The sequence below is a fragment of the Triticum dicoccoides genome, chromosome 3B (assembly GCF_002162155.2).
Source record: "Triticum dicoccoides isolate Atlit2015 ecotype Zavitan chromosome 3B, WEW_v2.0, whole genome shotgun sequence".
Classification (NCBI taxonomy): domain Eukaryota; kingdom Viridiplantae; phylum Streptophyta; class Magnoliopsida; order Poales; family Poaceae; genus Triticum; species Triticum dicoccoides.
The window spans coordinates 684,924,085-684,940,996 of NC_041385.1; the positions used below are offsets into that span (position 1 = coordinate 684,924,085).

The 16,912-nt window shown below is 46.1% G+C and overlaps 2 protein-coding genes and 1 non-coding gene across 11 annotated transcripts; 1 reads left to right on the forward strand and 2 right to left on the reverse strand.

The window, feature by feature from the left end:
• Positions 1–5,603: 5,603 nt before the first annotated feature.
• TRNAI-AAU lies at positions 5,604–5,677 on the reverse strand. Its single transcript has one exon. It is a non-coding gene; the product is annotated as a tRNA-Ile (tRNA).
• A 212-nt stretch (positions 5,678–5,889) lies between these two features.
• On the reverse strand, positions 5,890–8,345 carry LOC119277841 (GDP-L-galactose phosphorylase 1-like). 9 transcript variants are annotated; one of them, XM_037559165.1, is made up of 8 exons: positions 8,036–8,107; positions 7,759–7,824; positions 7,449–7,558; positions 7,301–7,360; positions 6,973–7,215; positions 6,704–6,889; positions 6,386–6,634; positions 5,890–6,289 (listed from the first exon to the last, which is right to left on the reverse strand). In XM_037559165.1, exons 2-8 carry the CDS (start codon positions 7,766–7,768, stop codon positions 6,050–6,052), a joined length of 1,098 nt encoding a protein of 365 aa, XP_037415062.1. In that variant the 5' UTR covers positions 7,769–7,824; positions 8,036–8,107; the 3' UTR covers positions 5,890–6,049. The 9 variants fall into 9 exon arrangements, with proteins under 9 accessions (XP_037415062.1, XP_037415064.1, XP_037415065.1 ...); XM_037559167.1 differs by having other exon boundaries at positions 7,449–7,546; positions 7,759–7,829; positions 8,036–8,085; XM_037559168.1 differs by having other exon boundaries at positions 7,449–7,546; positions 8,036–8,083.
• A 1,969-nt stretch (positions 8,346–10,314) lies between these two features.
• Positions 10,315–15,051, forward strand: LOC119277843 (DNA repair protein recA homolog 3, mitochondrial-like). The gene is made up of 8 exons (XM_037559170.1): positions 10,315–10,455; positions 11,219–11,276; positions 11,599–11,816; positions 12,033–12,126; positions 12,858–13,030; positions 13,231–13,377; positions 13,864–14,001; positions 14,357–15,051. Exons 1-8 carry the CDS (start codon positions 10,369–10,371, stop codon positions 14,747–14,749), a joined length of 1,308 nt encoding a protein of 435 aa, XP_037415067.1. The 5' UTR covers positions 10,315–10,368; the 3' UTR covers positions 14,750–15,051.
• The last annotated feature ends 1,861 nt before the right edge of the window (positions 15,052–16,912 follow it).

A 16,912-nucleotide genomic window follows, 5' to 3' on the forward strand; every position in this document is an offset into this window, starting at 1 on the left:
CGTGGGCATGATTATACGATATGCATCACACAATCTCATATTCATCTATTCAACCAACACAAAGTACTTCAAAGAGTGCCCCAAAGTTTCTATTGGAGAGTCAAGACGAAAACGTGTGCCAACCCCTATGCATAAGTTCATTGAACCCGCAAGTTGATCACCAAAACATACATCAAGTAGATCATGTGAATATCCCATTGTCACCACAGATAAGCACGACAAGACATACATCAAGTGTTCTCAAATCCTTAAAGACTCAATCCGATAAGATAACTTCAAAGGGAAAACTTAATCCATTACAAGAGAGTAGAGGGGGAGAAACATCATAAGGTCCAACTACAATAGCAAGGCTTTCGATACATCAAGATCGTATCACCTCAAGAACACGAGAGAGAGAGAGAGAGAGATCAAACACATAGCTACTGGTACATACCCTCAGCCCCGAGGGTGAACTACTCCCTCCTCGTCATGGAGAGCATCGGGATGATGAAGATGGCCACCAGTGAGGGATCCCCCCTCCGGCAGGGTGCCGGAATGGGCTCCCGAGAGGTTTTTGGTGGCTACAGAGGCTTGCGGCGGTGGAACTCCCGATCTATTGTGTTCCTCAGTGTTTTAAGGGTATATGGAGATATATAGGCGAAAAAGTCAGTCAGGGGAGCCACGAGGGTGGGGGGCGCGCCCAGGGGAGGTGGGCACGCCTCCATTTCTCGTGGCCACCTCGAAGCTTCCCTTACGTGCACTCCAAGTCTCCTGGATTGCTTCTGTTCCAAAAATAACTTTCCCGAAGGTTTCATTCCATTTGGACTCCGTTTGATATTCCTTTTCTTTGAAATACTAAATAGGCAAGAAAACAACAATATGGGCTGGGCCTCTGGTTAATAGGTTAGTCCCAAAAATAATATAAAAGTGCTTAGTAAAGACCATAAACATCCAAAATAGATAATATAATAGCATGAATGCTTCATAAATTATAGATATGTTGGAGACGTATCATGTACCGGAGCTAGTGTGTGCCTTGCCAATGAATTTGGCAAGGGGGTATAATAGTGATCCAGGAGTAGATCACTAGACGGCGGTCAAAATTATCCTTAGAGGACTAAGGAAATGTTTCTCGGTTATGGAGGTGATAAAGGGTTCGTCGTAAAGGGTTAGGACGATACAAGATTTAACACTAATCTAGATGACTTTGGGTCTTAGTCTGGATACATATTGAAAGTGAGAGCAATTAGCTAGAGTAGAACCATGCAGAGCATTGTAGACATAAAATTTTGCAAAATACATACAGATCTAAATGTGACAGACCCGTTGACTAAACCTCTCTCACAAGCAAAACATGATCACACCTTAGTATTCTTTGGGTGTTAATCACATGGCAATGTGAACTAGATTATTAACTCTACTAAACCCTTTGGGTGTTGGTCACATGGCGATGTGAACTATGAGTGTTAATCACATGACGATGTGAAGTATTAGTGTTAAATCACATGTCGATGTGAACTAGATTATTGACTCTAGTGCAAGTGGGAGACTGGAGGAAATATGCCATAGAGGCAATAATAAAGTTGTTATTTTTTATTTCCTTATTTCATGATAAATGTTTATTATTAATGCTAGAATTTTATTAACCGGAATCTTGATACATGTGTGGATACACAGACAAAACACCGTGTCCTTAGTAAGCCTCTACTAGACTAGCTCGTTAATCAAAGATGATTAAGTTTCCTAACCATAGACATGTGTTGTCATTTGATGAACGGGATCACATCATTAGGAGAATGATGTGATGGACAAGACCCATTCGTTAGCTTAGCATTATGATCGTTCAGTTTTATTGCTATTGTTTTCTTCATGTCAAATACATATTCCTCCAACTATGAGATTATGCAACTCCTGGATACCGAAGGATGCCTTGTGTGCTATCAAACATCACAACATAACTAGGTGATTATAAAGAAGCTCTACAGGTATCTCCGAAGGTGTTTGTTGGGTTGGCATAGATCGAGATTAGGATTTGTCACTCGGAGTATTGAAGAGGTATATCTGGGCCCTCTCGGTAATGCACATCATAAGAAGACTTGCAAGCAAAGTGAGTAATGAGTTAGTTGCAGGATGATGCATTACGAAACGAGTAATGGGACTTGTCGGTAACGAGACTGAACTAGGTATGAAGATACCAACGATCGGGCAAGTAACATACCAATGACAAAGGGAATAACGTATGTTGTCATTACGGTTCGACCGATAAAGATCTTCGTAGAATATGTGGGAGCCAATATGAGCATCTAGGTTCCGCTATTGGTTATTGACCAGAGATGTGTTTCAGTCATCTTTACATAGTTCTCGAACCCGTAGGGTCCGCACACTTAACGTTTGATGACGATTTTGTATTATATGAGTTATGTGATTTGGTGACCAAATGTTGTTTGGAGTCCCGGATGAGATCACGGATATGACGAGGAGTCTCAAAATGGTCGAGAGGTAAGGATTGATATATAGGACGATAGTATTCGAACACCGGAAGTGTTCCGGATAGTATCGGGTATTTATCGAACTACCGGGGGTTACTGGAACCCCCCGGGGGAATAATGGGCCATATGGGCCATAGGACAGGAGCACACCAGGCCACAAGGGGTGGCGCGCCCCTCCTTGTGGTAGGAGGCCGAATAGGAGAAGGAAGAGGGGGTTCGGCCCCCCCTTCCTTCCTCCTTCCCTCTTCCCTTTCCCCCCCTTCCGGTAAAATGAAGGGGGGGCGAATTGGACTAGGGGCCCAAGTAGGATTCCTCCTACTTGAGCGCCCCAAGTTTGTTCCCCTCCCCCTCCCACTTATATATACATGGGGAGGGGGCCTAGAACACACATCAACAATCGTTAGCCGTGTGCGGCTCCCCCTCCACAGTTTACGCCTTCGGTCATATCACTTCACCATCACCGCAACACGTCGTTGTACTGATGGAACTCATCTACTTACTCGACACTCTGCTGGATCAAGAATTCGAGGGACGTCATCGAGCTGAACGTGTACACGGAGGTGCCGTACGTTCGGTGCTTAATCGGTCGGAACGAGAAGAAGTTCGACTACATCAACCGCGTTGTCAAACGCTTCCGCTTTCGGTCTACGAGGTTACGTAGACATACTATCCCCCTCTCGTTGCTATGCATCTCCTAATAGATCTTGCGTGAGCGTAGGGATTTTTTTGAAATTGCATGCTTTGTTCCCAACAATATGGTCACTGCTTGATGGAATACCAAATAATTTTAGTACGCTAATACGGGTGGGAGCGTCAGCCTTACTATGGTCGCTTTGGCTATGTAGAAATGATTGTGTTTTTAATGGCAAAATCTCTTCTCCTATGCAGGTTATTTACCGTTGTACGCACTGGCTTCGTATGTGGTCTACTCTGCACCGAACGGAGTACCAATCGTTGTTCAAGGTGGTGTGTATGTGGTCGGAGCGGGTGGCTAGGGAGGTTTTTACCCAACATGGGTGGCAGCATAATCTCCGAATCGGTCCACCTTCTTCGTCGACATAGGCATAGTTTCGGCCCCATATGGCTTTACTGTTGCCACTTTGTCGTTTTATGTTTTTTGTCAGACTGTTTGTTTGATGGCTGTGTGCATCTTCGCTATGCAGAGGCCAGGTGCCGCTCTTTGTTAATAAAAGCGCCCTTTATCGAAAAATGACCTCCCTTGGCTGCTCGTTGGTGATCTCAATGAGATCCAGTTCTTGCACAAGAAGGAAGGTGGTAATCCTCGGCCACAACAGTACGTGCGCGAGTTTGAGAGTGCAATTGATAACTGTGCTTTAAGGATCTTGGTTTCTTAGGAGATGGGTTCACTTGGCAAAGAGGAAGGATGAGGGAGAGATTGGACTGTGGCCTAATTAAAGATGCATGATCAAATTTATTCCCTCTAGCAGCTCTGGAGAATTTACGATGTGACCATTCCGATCACCGACCTCTCCTAGTGAATACAGAATAGTATGCCTTGCCTGTTCCAGCCAATGGCGTCGTACGATCGACAAGAAGGTTTCACGTAAGGTGGCTTCAGGAGGAGAAATTCAGTGACACCATGATGGAGGCATGGAAAATGTGGTGGCTCACCCAACTGTGAACTGTTTTTACGAAAAACTTAACCGCTTACACTCGCGATTCCATGATTGGGATCAAAGAGTTCTGAAGAAGCCAAAAAAGAGATACGCAAAGCACAAAGAGATCTAGTGAATGTGATGATTGGACCGATGAATGATATGAATGATGAATAGAAAAAAGAATTGAATGAGTTGATTCGATATCTTCTAGAGCTAGAGGAGATACAAATGATGCAGAGATCAAGGGTGAATTGGTTGAGAATGAGGACTATAACAACACCGGTTTTTTCCAGGCATATGCATCGCCGAGAAGAAAAATGAACTTCATCAAAAAGTTAAAAGATAGTGGTGGCTTAAAGGTACGACATCTTTGAATCCACATGGGATGAAAAGCACGGGAAGGACGGGTGGGTGGTTTGGGTTGGCCAGGGCGGTCAGAACGGGATTGAGAACAATCCGGACTCCTGCAAACCTCCTCACGTTTGTCTTTGCGAGAGAAAACACGTTTGGGCCTCGCCGTGGACCGATACAAATGGTTTTCGCAATTCGTACAACACGGTGTGAACGGTTGCGTAGGTTTGAGGATCGGCATTGAAGATGCCCTAGAATAACCCATCAACGTTCAACCAGCTGCCGGTTCCTATCCGATCGGATAGCCGTCCATCCCACCGACGAGCAAGATGCGATCACCATCGACACGATCATCTATCTCTCTCCAAGCGTTGGGTTGGGCCCCTTCAAGATCTATCGCGATCCATGATTCAAGAATGTCCATCGGTATTCGGCTGTGAAACGCGCGAGCCTTGAATAACACGGGCGCTGCCTCTCTCTGTGGCTGTGAACGCGCACATGGACGGCATGGGTACAGTGACCTCTGGTTGATTCAGCGCCATTGGAAGTGCCTGGTGGTCCGTTCCGTGGCCGCTTTGGGCACTGCGGGCCAGCGTGCTGTGCACCGGTCCCTTGAGTGGCTTCCCTTTCGGTACGGGGCCAGGAATCTCTCTGCTCGACTGCTCGCTCATGGGTGGGCAGGAGGTACGCAGGTGGCCATGGGGCTGGTCCTCTTCTGCCTGAAGTGAAATGATCTCGGTCCCCACCTGCAAAATATATATAAAACGAAGCCTTAAAAAATAAAGAAAATGTGATTAAAACACGGGCCTTGAATAACACGGGCGCTGCCTCTCTCTGTGGCTGTGAACGCGCACATGGACGGCATGGGTACAGTGACCTCTGGTTGATTCAGCGCCATTGGAAGTGCCTGGTGGTCCGTTCCGTGGCCGCTTTGGGCACTGCGGGCCAGCGTGCTGTGCACCGGTCCCTTGAGTGGCTTCCCTTTCGGTACGGGGCCAGGAATCTCTCTGCTCGACTGCTCGCTCATGGGTGGGCAGGAGGTACGCAGGTGGCCATGGGGCTGGTCCTCTTCTGCCTGAAGTGAAATGATCTCGGTCCCCACCTGCAAAATATATATAAAACGAAGCCTTAAAAAATAAAGAAAATGTGATTAAAAACTAAAAATTGGCCCATGCAGGTCTCGAACCTGCGACCTTCGCGTTATTAGCACGACGCTCTAACCAGCTGAGCTAATAGGCCACTTGGTACATGTGTTAGACAATATATATATGAGGCTGGCAAGACTGGTTGCTGGTTGGAACAATTGTCGGTCCGATATAACACAGCCTCGGCAGCGCATGCATGATGGAGGATTATGGTGTTTGAGGCTTTGATTGAACACATCTACACTGCTACGGTAACTCAGCACCCTGTTTTCTAAGAAAAGAGTGACTCGGCTCCGAAACGCTCAATGACAATGTACAAGTTGTTACCAACGGATATATGAAACAAACATATGACTCATCAGAGGCCCTCAGGCCTATGCTGATTTCAGAGTTGACAGGATATGTGAAACAACTTAGCACACCCAACATTACTGATCAGCACCTCAGAATTGGTTTGGTTTCATCTCTACTTTTCAGGACTTGCAGTGGCCAGGAACTCCAAGAGGCACCTCTTCAGCTCCTGGAACTCTGCTTCAGACAGGGACGCTTCAACCAAAAACCTGCATAGTGTTGCCTCGGATGCTTCGTCGTAGTCCTTCCTCCTCTTCAAAACCAAATGCCCGCTGAGCTCCCAGACCGCTGGATTGATTCTCATGTCGAGGAACTCCTGGCTCGCCTTTCCGGAAGCCTGCTTCTCAGCGTAGCACTGGTCGATCGGACAATTCAAAGGGGGATAAATGTTAAGCCGACAATCCAGTTCTAGATCACAAATAAAGAAGAGGTTGCATTTGCGTTACTGTACCTGTAGTAGAAGGAATACTCTCTTGCCAGATTCAGAGATAAGGACATTGAAAGGTCTGTTATTCTCTTGCAAGAAGATACATGCATCTGAGACGGCCTGTGACAGATCCTCCAGGCTCGCTCCGCCTTCAAATACAAAGCCGCTTACTGGGTACCGCACCAGCTGAGAAATGCTGACGCCGTTCCGTACGACTGTGATTCTCTCTGTCGGCGCATTCTCGACTGGATATTGCACTTTCAGATAGTATGCCTGGCAAGCAATATGTGTGAGAGGGGAGCATAAGGCAGAGATAATCTGTGAAATTTGAATATGACTAACTTGGAAATGGAGGTGATTGATTGTTGCAAAGGCACCCAGACTGTTATAGCCAACTCTGAAGAATGGATTCCTTGCCTCCCTTGCGACATACATGGCCAGTAAGAAGCTCTCTTGATCAACCCTTTGCGGTAAGCATTCCTGGATTTGAGGGGTCAAAAGCACATGACAGTACCCGATTGGGCTCACCTGTGAGACAGAATACAGAAACGTTAAATCAGTTTTCAGTCTAGCTGAGGTAGAAGTAATGTCAGAGATGGAGACACACTGACGTTGATCAAAATGCAGCTAGGAGAAGCTGAAACAGTGGGAGGAGTTCCGTCAAAATACTGGGCAGAATCATTCTCAGTTTCTTGGAACCTGAAGATCACCTCCTCTGGTTTAACTTTAGTGAAATTGAACTTCTCACTATGAAATGGTTGGAGGACCTGGTTCATTCCAAATTCAGTTGGCCGCTTCTTCTGGTCACGCCCTTCTATCAATGTTGCCACAAAATTGTGTTCTCCAGGTAGCACCTGTCAACGTGACAGTAGAAAATTCAGCTAGGAAAAAAAAGCCCAGAGAATTCTCAGTATAGTTAATCAGAGAAGAATGTGAAACCTTGGCCTCAGACGTAGTGATGTCGTGGTGAAACAAGCCCCTCGCATTGCGGTCATCCCACTGCAACAACCAGTCGTCATTTCCCAATACATTCAGTTTCCTTTCTGTTATACTATCAACAACATGCAGAAGTGCAAACAGTACCAACCTCTTTAAAAAGCTTGTGGAGAAATGGGGATAAATTTGGCTCAACCTCCTCCATACGAAGGCAGTTAGTTGAATCAAAACCGTTGCTGCACATACCTGCTTTTGTTTCAACTGGCAGCAGCGTCAGACCACGCAAAAACATCAGACACTTATTCGTAGGAGACGATGCTAGCAACCGCTTCGACCGCATTCAAATAACTCATTCTAATTCAAGTAAATTGAACAATTTGATCTGAAACGATATTGAACTACTCCATTATGCTTCATCGGAGTACTAGTTAGCAGTAGAGCAAGAAAGTATGTAGCCGTACATAATTTCATACATTGAGCAGTCCAGCTCTAGTCCAAGACCACAGTCCAGATTAGTCCATTCGAATCTGCACTGCATTTGTGTTCAGCTCAGACGGGAGCTTCAGAGGCAACCCAGATACCAAATCAAATATGCAGAACATTTCTAAGTTTCAGAAGTGTATCCATTCCAGAGCATGGCGAATGGGGCGATCCACCATCAGCGACAAGTCGTCAAGGCCACACCCACAGTATATACATAGTTGACCGGAAGCACAAAAGAAAACGAGCTCAGATTACCTCGCAAACGCCAGTGGTGCAGGAAGCTGTTCCAGCGAGCCCGCGACGCCGCGGGAGCAGCCGGCGTTGGCGCGAGCGAGAAAGGAAGGGGGGAGATGACGGGCATGTACAGAGACCTCCTCCTGTTGCTGGGAACGGACGCGGGCGCCGCAGCAATGGCGGCCAAAGAATTGGATCTCACTCAAAGCAAGCCTCTCCGAAGCCGATGGTTTGGAGAACGAGGGCGGAATTCACGCGAATCCCACGTGGAGGAGAAGGGGAGCCGGATCTCGCTCGAAACCTCACGGGGAGATTTTTTTTTTTTTTGTAGGAAACCTCACGGGGAGAAGTGGCAAGGCCGAGGGAGACGAAGGTACTGAACGGGCCGGGCCGGACCGTATGGGTTAGTTAGATCTTTCCCGCCTCTTATTGGGCCTTCGAATCCAGAGAAAGCGGCTGTTCCGCCACTTTGACTGTGCCTAAAAAAAAACCTTCCGTGGATATGGCCCACACAGGTCTCGGGCAGTTCGTCGACGCAGACAAGCGGGTCCCACGTTGGTCGTCGTAGGTCCCCATGGTGTGCGGGCCAGCAGTGGGGCGCTCGCTCGCTCGCTCGCGGTTCCCGTCGCCCGAGAACGGGGAGCAGAGACCGGAGGCGCAAAACAAAGCTGTTCCGCCACTTTGAGGGCTTCTTTGATTCAAAGGAATTTTATAGAATTTCTAGAGGATTGAAATCCTTAAGATTTTTTTCTATGTTGGTCCTTTGGTTCATAGGATTAGATTCCATAGAAATTTTTCCTATAGAATATTTTGTACTACATTTCATAGGAAACCTAACATCCACTCCAACCTCTTTTTACAATTCCTTTGTTTTTTCTGTGACATCAAACACTCATTGCTAATCCTGTAGGATTCAAGTGGGCATGCCACTCCAACCCTATATTTTTCCTATTCCTACATTTTTAAAATCCTACGAATCAAAGAGGCCCTAACTGTGCCTAAAAAAAACCTTCCGTGGATATGGCCCACACAGGTCTCGGGCAGTTCGTCGACGCAGACAAGCGGGTCCCACGTTGGTCGTCGTAGGTCCCCATGGTGTGCGGGCCAGCAGTGGGGCGCTCGCTCGCTCGCTCGCGGTTCCCGTCGCCCGAGAACGGGGAGCAGAGACCGGAGGCGCAAAACAAAGCTGTTCCGCCACTTTGAGGGCTTCTTTGATTCAAAGGAATTTTATAGAATTTCTAGAGGATTGAAATCCTTAAGATTTTTTTCTATGTTGGTCCTTTGGTTCATAGGATTAGATTCCATAGAAATTTTTCCTATAGAATATTTTGTACTACATTTCATAGGAAACCTAACATCCACTCCAACCTCTTTTTACAATTCCTTTGTTTTTTCTGTGACATCAAACACTCATTGCTAATCCTGTAGGATTCAAGTGGGCATGCCACTCCAACCCTATATTTTTCCTATTCCTACATTTTTAAAATCCTACGAATCAAAGAGGCCCTAACTGTGCCTAAAAAAAACCTTCCGTGGATATGGCCCACACAGGTCTCGGGCAGTTCGTCGACGCAGACAAGCGGGTCCCACGTTGGTCGTCGTAGGTCCCCATGGTGTGCGGGCCAGCAGTGGGGCGCTCGCTCGCTCGCTCGCGGTTCCCGTCGCCCGAGAACGGGGAGCAGAGACCGGAGGCGCAAAACAAAGCTGTTCCGCCACTTTGAGGGCTTCTTTGATTCAAAGGAATTTTATAGAATTTCTAGAGGATTGAAATCCTTAAGATTTTTTTCTATGTTGGTCCTTTGGTTCATAGGATTAGATTCCATAGAAATTTTTCCTATAGAATATTTTGTACTACATTTCATAGGAAACCTAACATCCACTCCAACCTCTTTTTACAATTCCTTTGTTTTTTCTGTGACATCAAACACTTATTGCTAATCCTGTAGGATTCAAGTGGGCATGCCACTCCAACCCTATATTTTTCCTATTCCTACATTTTTAAAATCCTACGAATCAAAGAGGCCCTAACTGTGCCTAAAAAAAACCTTCCGTGGATATGGCCCACACAGGTCTCGGGCAGTTCGTCGACCCAGACAAGCGGGTCCCACGTTGGTCGTCGTAGGTCCCCATGGTGTGCGGGCCAGCAGTGGGGCGCTCGCTCGCTCGCTCGCGGTTCCCGTCGCCCGAGAACGGGGAGCAGAGACCGGAGGCGCAAAACAAAAGGAGGAGGAGGCGGCCGAAAACACTGAGCAAAAAAGAAAAAACCGAGCGCGCAAAACCCTAAACCCTAGCCCCCCCCTCCCTCCCCAAATCCTCCCCTCGCGGCTGCAGGGGACGGAGACCACCGAGCCGCCATGGCGACCCTCCTGAGGCGCGCGTCGCTGCGGCGGGCCATCGCCTCCGCCGCCTCGGCCGCCACCGCCTCCGCCTCCTGCCCCGAGGTCGAAACTCTCCCTGCTGCCGCCCTCTCCGCTGTGCGCTCTAATAAGCGTGTTCTGTTTTCATTTTCGGATGGGTTGGGGGTTGGGGGCGCGCAGCCAGAGCGGACGGGCTCAATGCTTCCGCTGCAGTGATCGGATGCCAGAGCCCTGCTCTGGCCTCGGAGTTTGATCGGTTGCGTTCCTTTTGGGGGGCCCGATTTCTCCTGTTTTAATCACGATTTCCCACCGTGCGAGCCTGTAAACCCGCTTCAATTTAGTGTATTTCACCAGATGGCGCCGTTTTAATCACTATTCTTTTAACGATTTGTTTTAAGGTATATCCTATCATCACCCCCTGTTCTGCACCTGCCGTTTGAAAATGCAATTTGCGATAATATGTTGTCTGCTTTATTTAGACTTATTACCTGTGATGGAGTGCTGAAAATGCATCAGCTGCTTTTCTGAGTCTCGATTAGCCCCACGCAGTTTTCATCCTCGCAAGTTGTAGCCGTCTAGTTGGCCTGAAGAGTTTGTTTGCAGCGCCTTTCTGGTATGCTGGTATCCGTTAGGGACTAATAAAATCAATGGAACAAATGTATCACACGTGATAGGCTTCCAGAGAATTACTGAAGGAAACGCGATAGCGCATTAGAGTTCACCAACTGTCTCTCCCTAATGGGCTATAAAAGGATGCTGATTTATGTGGGACAATTTCATAAGAATCAATGGTTTACGGACACTGGAACACTGAGATGTTGTTGCTAATGTTTTGATATTTCTGCAGAGCTATAGGCAGGTGATCTGTGGCTCTACCTTTCATTGCCGAGATTTCGCATCTAAAGGTTGTAGACATCATTTCTTCGTATGTTCATACAAATATTCTGCCATGTATTCTGAGCATTGCAATATGTGGATCAATTTATAACTGCTTAATTTTGTTGTTCAAACTGATATTTGAACCTACATATAATTTTAGGAAATTCAGTTGCATGATTACTTATTTGTCTTCCATTATGCTTTATTGCTAGTTTGCTACCACCTAATGAATCATTTCCTAGTACTTCTTACTGTTACCTGCACTACTGTATTGCACTGCATGCTATGTTCCACTCGTACTACTACATACTGAACCATTTACTGATTTGTCTCTTATTGTATGCTTAGCCAAAAAGAAGTCAAAGTCAAGTGGCACCGACTCCGGTGAGGAGAATATGTCAAAGAAAGACTTGGCTTTACATCAGGCCATTGATCAAATAACAACTTCGTTTGGGAAAGGAGCAATAATGTGGCTTGGCCGCTCTGAAGGTCATAGAGAAGTACCTGTTGTGTCTACCGGATCTTTCTCTTTGGATCTGGCACTGGGAATTGGTGGGCTTCCAAAGGTACACATTCCCATACAGTTACAGATGTTCTTCAGAGCGGAAGCTCTTTGATGCTGATTATGCAATTTTTAATCTGCTTGGTACCACAAAATTGTTCATTTACATTTGACTTTAGGCACTAGTCTCGTTTATGGCGTTATCTTTTAGCAACTGTTTATGGTTTTCTTGCAATGATGTATTTTGTTTTGTAAAATTGGCATGACATTTTCTTTGCAGGGACGTGTTATAGAGGTGTACGGCCCAGAGGCTTCAGGAAAGACAACTCTTGCACTTCACGTTATTGCAGAAGCACAAAAGCTTAGCGGCGGTGGTAAGCCCAAAACTTTGAATCTGACTTCCTTGTGATGTTCTGTTTTTCTTTTCTTGTGATTGGCTAATTACTAGTACTAGAGAAAAGTGGCACCCTTCTGTGTTCCCCTTCAGTCTATGGAAGTAAGTGTGGACTTTGTAGCATATCCGCATAGGACTCACCAGGTGGTGATTCAGCAATATTACTCAACTGCTGTTGATGTAGCATGCATCAATCAAGGTTCTGCTAACCTGCAACTGCTTAATAACGTGAACCTTAAGATGTATTGTTAATTCTGTTTTGTACACGTGTTGCTTCTCAAACCTGCCTATTAAACCAAAAACTATTCGAACAAATGGAAGTTGTCACACTAATTTTCTTTTGATGTCAATTCCCAAATTATTTCTGCTGTACATTAGTAATCCAGTGTATTTAATTTTGGACCTTTCTGTCTGCATCTGATATGATACATGCTCTTTTATGCTTAAAGCATGGAATGTGGCGAAAATTTAATTTTATGCATAAGAGTACGTAATATGAAGATAAGTCAACTATGAGTCCATGAATGGGAGCTCTTCCATAATCCGGATTTACTTTGTTTCAGTATGAGCCATAAACTTTTACTTGGCACAATTGAACTTGTTGAAGGAATTAAATCTTAGTTTAAGTGCACTCAAGTTTATAGGCATAGTCCTGTGGTTTTCGAAATTCAACTTAACTATTTTTACTTTTTTGGTTTGCCTTGTCTCTAGGTTATTGTGCATTTGTAGATGCAGAGCATGCTTTGGATCCAACTCTGGCAGAGTCAATTGGTGTCGACACCGGTAACTTACTTCTCTCTCAGCCAGACTCTGCTGAGCAGGCACTCAGTCTTGTAGACACGCTGATTCGAAGTGGCTCTGTTGATGTTGTTGTTGTTGACAGTGTAAGACCTTGACCGCTGCCCCTCCCATCTGATTTTCTATTTCATAGCAGAATTAGTTTCTACTTAATCATGACTGCAATACTGCTCAAATTAGTGCATTGTCAAGTTAATACTTTAAACATGCTACTCCATCTTAATAACCAAAATTCTTCCTTCGTTTCAGAGTTATTTACACTACTCAATCTTATTCTATTGTGCAGGTAGCAGCTCTTGTCCCCAAGACCGAGCTTGATGGGGAGATGGGTGATGCACATGTGGCTCTCCAAGCCAGACTGATGAGTCAAGCTCTTCGCAAGCTGAGCCATTCTCTTTCACTATCCCAGACAGTTTTGCTATTTATTAATCAGGTATTTAATTATATGGCCATTTCTTTGAGTTTTTTGCTTCTAAGTTGGCATAGGATTCCTTCAGTGGCTCAATGGTGAGTAGACAACTCACACAAATTTGCAATTATTCATCAACTACTGGAATTTAGATTTATTTAATCGATGCAAGTCAGTAAGTCTTTGACAGCCATTTTAATTTTTCTTGCGGGTATAATTACCTGGAAACTTCCAGAATGATATTCCGCTAAAGCTAGGAAATGTTTTTCTTTGAAGATTAAGAAACATTAAAACTATACTTCATTCCATTCTTTAGAGCAACACAACTGGTTCTTCTTGATCCTCTGTTTGTTGAGCATGATTATTTGGAGATGGTCATCATTATTATGCGCATTCATCCTGCATTTTTCCTGAAAGTTCCCATGTTTGGCATTGCAATAACCTCTCCAGTCTTCTCGTCTTCACATATTTTGATTTTTTTAATAATTTGTATCCTTGAACACGTTGCAGATCAGGTCTAAGGTACAGACATTTGGGGGAGGATTTGGAGGGCCACAAGAGGTCACTTCCGGTGGAAATGCCCTTAAATTTTATGCCTCGGTCCGCCTGAACATCAGGCGAATTGGTATGGTAAAGAAAGGTGAAGAGGTAATTTACTAATTCATATATCCTTAACATTAGCTGTTTTTGAAAATTGGCTGATGCTTTTAACAAGTCGGTGTTAGTGTTCAAAACTGACTTCTTTTGAGGGTCATTTCTGCATGAGACATTTTTTTTAATTGTCTCATTGTGCTGAATTTCGACATGCGATACATGTAACCCGGCTTGTCTTTTGCTATCAATGCAGTGAATTGAATATTAAGCCATGCCATCACTGGGTAAAATAAAATAACTGACCTTGCAGATTAGGTTCCTCTTAATGTGAGATGAGCGGCTTGAACTAAAATACACGCTCTTATCTAACAATCTCATGGAAATGATGACAATGAATTTTTGTGTGCAGATTATAGGAAGTCAGGTTACTGTGAAGATTGTGAAAAACAAGCATGCCCCACCGTTCAGGACTGCACAGTTTGAGCTGGAATTTGGAAAAGGAATATGCCGCAGCTCAGAGCTTTTCGATCTTGGGTTAAAGCACAAGCTTGTTAAGAAGACCGGGGGCGCGTACTATTCTTTCAACGAACAGCAGTTCCATGGTAAAGATGCCGTTAAAGCTTTCCTTACTAAAAATGAGAGTGTTGCGGAAGAACTGGAGATGGAGCTAAGGAGATTGATCCAAACTAAACCGCCTAGAAAGCCGGAGGCTGAGGACGATCTGCTGGACGATTCGCCTGAAGAGATTGTCAGACCTGAAACGTCATCGGAAGAGGATATGGCCGCTATAATCAGGGCTTAACCAGCGATGATAGGTGAGCTAGGAATGTTACTTGCGGTGCGGATTGTATTTTGTACTTGGGACCTTGTGTTCTTACTGTATTGGAAAATGAGGAAGGCAAAATTATGGTAGCTGCTTAGGGTAGGCATTGGGGTGGATTTGGGGAGGGGCGAGGGGAGGGATCAGGATTCAGTAGCATGTAATCATGTATATATGTTGCATGCCTTGACTATTTCCTCTTGTCTAAGTAAGGCCCAGCAACATTCTTGACTGAGCAGCTAACTTGCCGCTGCTACTGGAAAGAATTTGATTCTTCTGCTCCATTTCGGCCTTGCCTGCTAGTAGTTGCTTTGAGTGGCAGCACTGAAATGCAAATTGTTTTGGGTGTTGCATTGAGCCCAGAAACAGGTCAACATGATCCTCCTTTTGGTCTGGTCTTATCATTGCTTCCGTATGTTATCTGCCACTTCTCTGTGAAGGTTTTTCATTCAGAGATCTCCAGGATATATGCATCTTTTTCCGCTCGTTATGAAAGAAAAACAAGAGTGGCGTGACAATGGCAGGGCTTTCCTCCTGTGTTATGGCCACGTGGGCGTCAAGGCATCCAATGATTTGTTGCCAGTGCAAGCACTTTTTGTTCGTTGCGGCGTTAAAATGCGCTAGCAGGTGTACTTCACGGAGGGACTTTTTTCTTCTTTCTATCCGAGTCCAAAAGAGATGGAAACCACACTCATCCTTCCAATCCATCGTCTGTCTTTCGGCCATTGGCTAGCCATTCCTTTAGCAAGTCAAACGAAACGACCCCAATGAATGTTCCATGAGTATGGTTTGTTAAGGTTAGTAGAAGACAATAACAAGTGCTTTCCGTTGAGCCCCCATGTGCACCATTTAAGTACGCTCCACTCTCGTACCAGTGCCTCTAACTGTTCGTTAACGTTCACTAAATATCTCTCTCCGTCTCTCGTGGTGGTAGGAGTAGCTCCCTTGAATGAATGCCAACACTAATTGACACCCAATGATTCGTAGATCATGCAGTAACAGTCCTTCTCTTCAAGGAAAACCGACATGATTTCGCCGAAGAAGGGTCTACGCAACCGATCATCATTTCTCCTTTAGATGGATGGTTGGTGACCCCGATCTATTCACCTGCTCCTTGTATTTTGTGGGATCAAATCAGATCATGTTCGGCCGTACGTCCGTGAAGAACCCTGAAGAACAGCCGCCCTCCTCGCCCACGAGCTTCAGGTCTGAAAATTCAGATTAATTGCCACGGCCCGGGCTGGCAGGTCTCCCGTGCCTCGCGCTCTGCGACCTCCTAGCCAATGCGGCGCCCGTACCGCCCGATCAATGGCGGCGTGGCTCTCCACCGCGTCCCGTGCCGCTCGCTCCGTCTCCACATGTGACGGACGGATCCGAGGATATGATCGATGCGGTGCACCCGGTCACCTGGAGGCCAGAGCCACCGCAACGCCCCTCTCGGCCGGCCGGCCGGTCGCCGTCCATTAAAAACTGGTGGATGCCGTACGTGCAGAGCCCGGGGGACATCGTCATATGCGCCCTCACATGCTAATGTGCGTTGCCATCAGCGTAAGCTGATGCTGTGCTCTTGGGGTCTTGTCTGTCTTGATTCCAAGAAAGTAGTCCTGGCCAATGCGGAGCTTGGAGGCACCGCTGGCCCTGGCTGGATACTGTCATAGTATTATGCCTGGGTGGTCAATTTCGTTTGGGTCGGTTTGGGAGCTAGTGTGTTAAGGGGTTGTGTACGGCCGGGGAACAGGCGCCAGACTTGTACTGTTGACGCGGCCGCACATTCCTGGCCTAGGTAATGGTAATGGTAATAGCTGTGGTGATGGTGGTGCCAACCAAACTTGTTCTTGGCACATTCCTTTGTCCTGCTGCTGATGATGTATGCGGGAACGTGACTGGTGGCCATGGTTACTGCGGAGGGCCATGCGTGGCCGTTTTCTAGCACAGAACGAACGTTATGTGGAGCGATGCCCAAGCTTTACTGCATGCTACTCGCCGTTTTGTACTACGTACCCTACGTCCCTCCCACTACCATGCATCCCGGCCATTTAGTAGAATTTCACGGTGAGAAACAACGCTGCCACAGGAGAGTTTTACTGCTGCTGTTGGGTCGCCTGGCCATCGAGAGAGGGGACACCTGCTGAGTTTCCACCTCAA

Excerpts from the sequence above, each read along its gene's own strand:
- LOC119277841 (XM_037559161.1), bottom strand. The coding sequence starts at position 8,141 with ATGCCCGTCATCTCCCCCCTTCCTTTCTCGCTCGCGCCAACGCCGGCT. Across the intron at positions 6,890-6,972 it reads CTAGCTGCATTTTGATCAAC|GTGAGCCCAATCGGGTACTG; the intron begins GTCAGTGTGTCT and ends TCTGTCTCACAG. Across the intron at positions 6,635-6,703 it reads TCAATCACCTCCATTTCCAA|GCATACTATCTGAAAGTGCA; the intron begins GTTAGTCATATT and ends ATTGCTTGCCAG.
- LOC119277843 (XM_037559170.1), top strand. The coding sequence starts at position 10,369 with ATGGCGACCCTCCTGAGGCGCGCGTCGCTGCGGCGGGCCATCGCCTCC. Across the intron at positions 11,817-12,032 it reads GAATTGGTGGGCTTCCAAAG|GGACGTGTTATAGAGGTGTA; the intron begins GTACACATTCCC and ends TTTTCTTTGCAG. Across the intron at positions 13,378-13,863 it reads TTTTGCTATTTATTAATCAG|ATCAGGTCTAAGGTACAGAC; the intron begins GTATTTAATTAT and ends AACACGTTGCAG.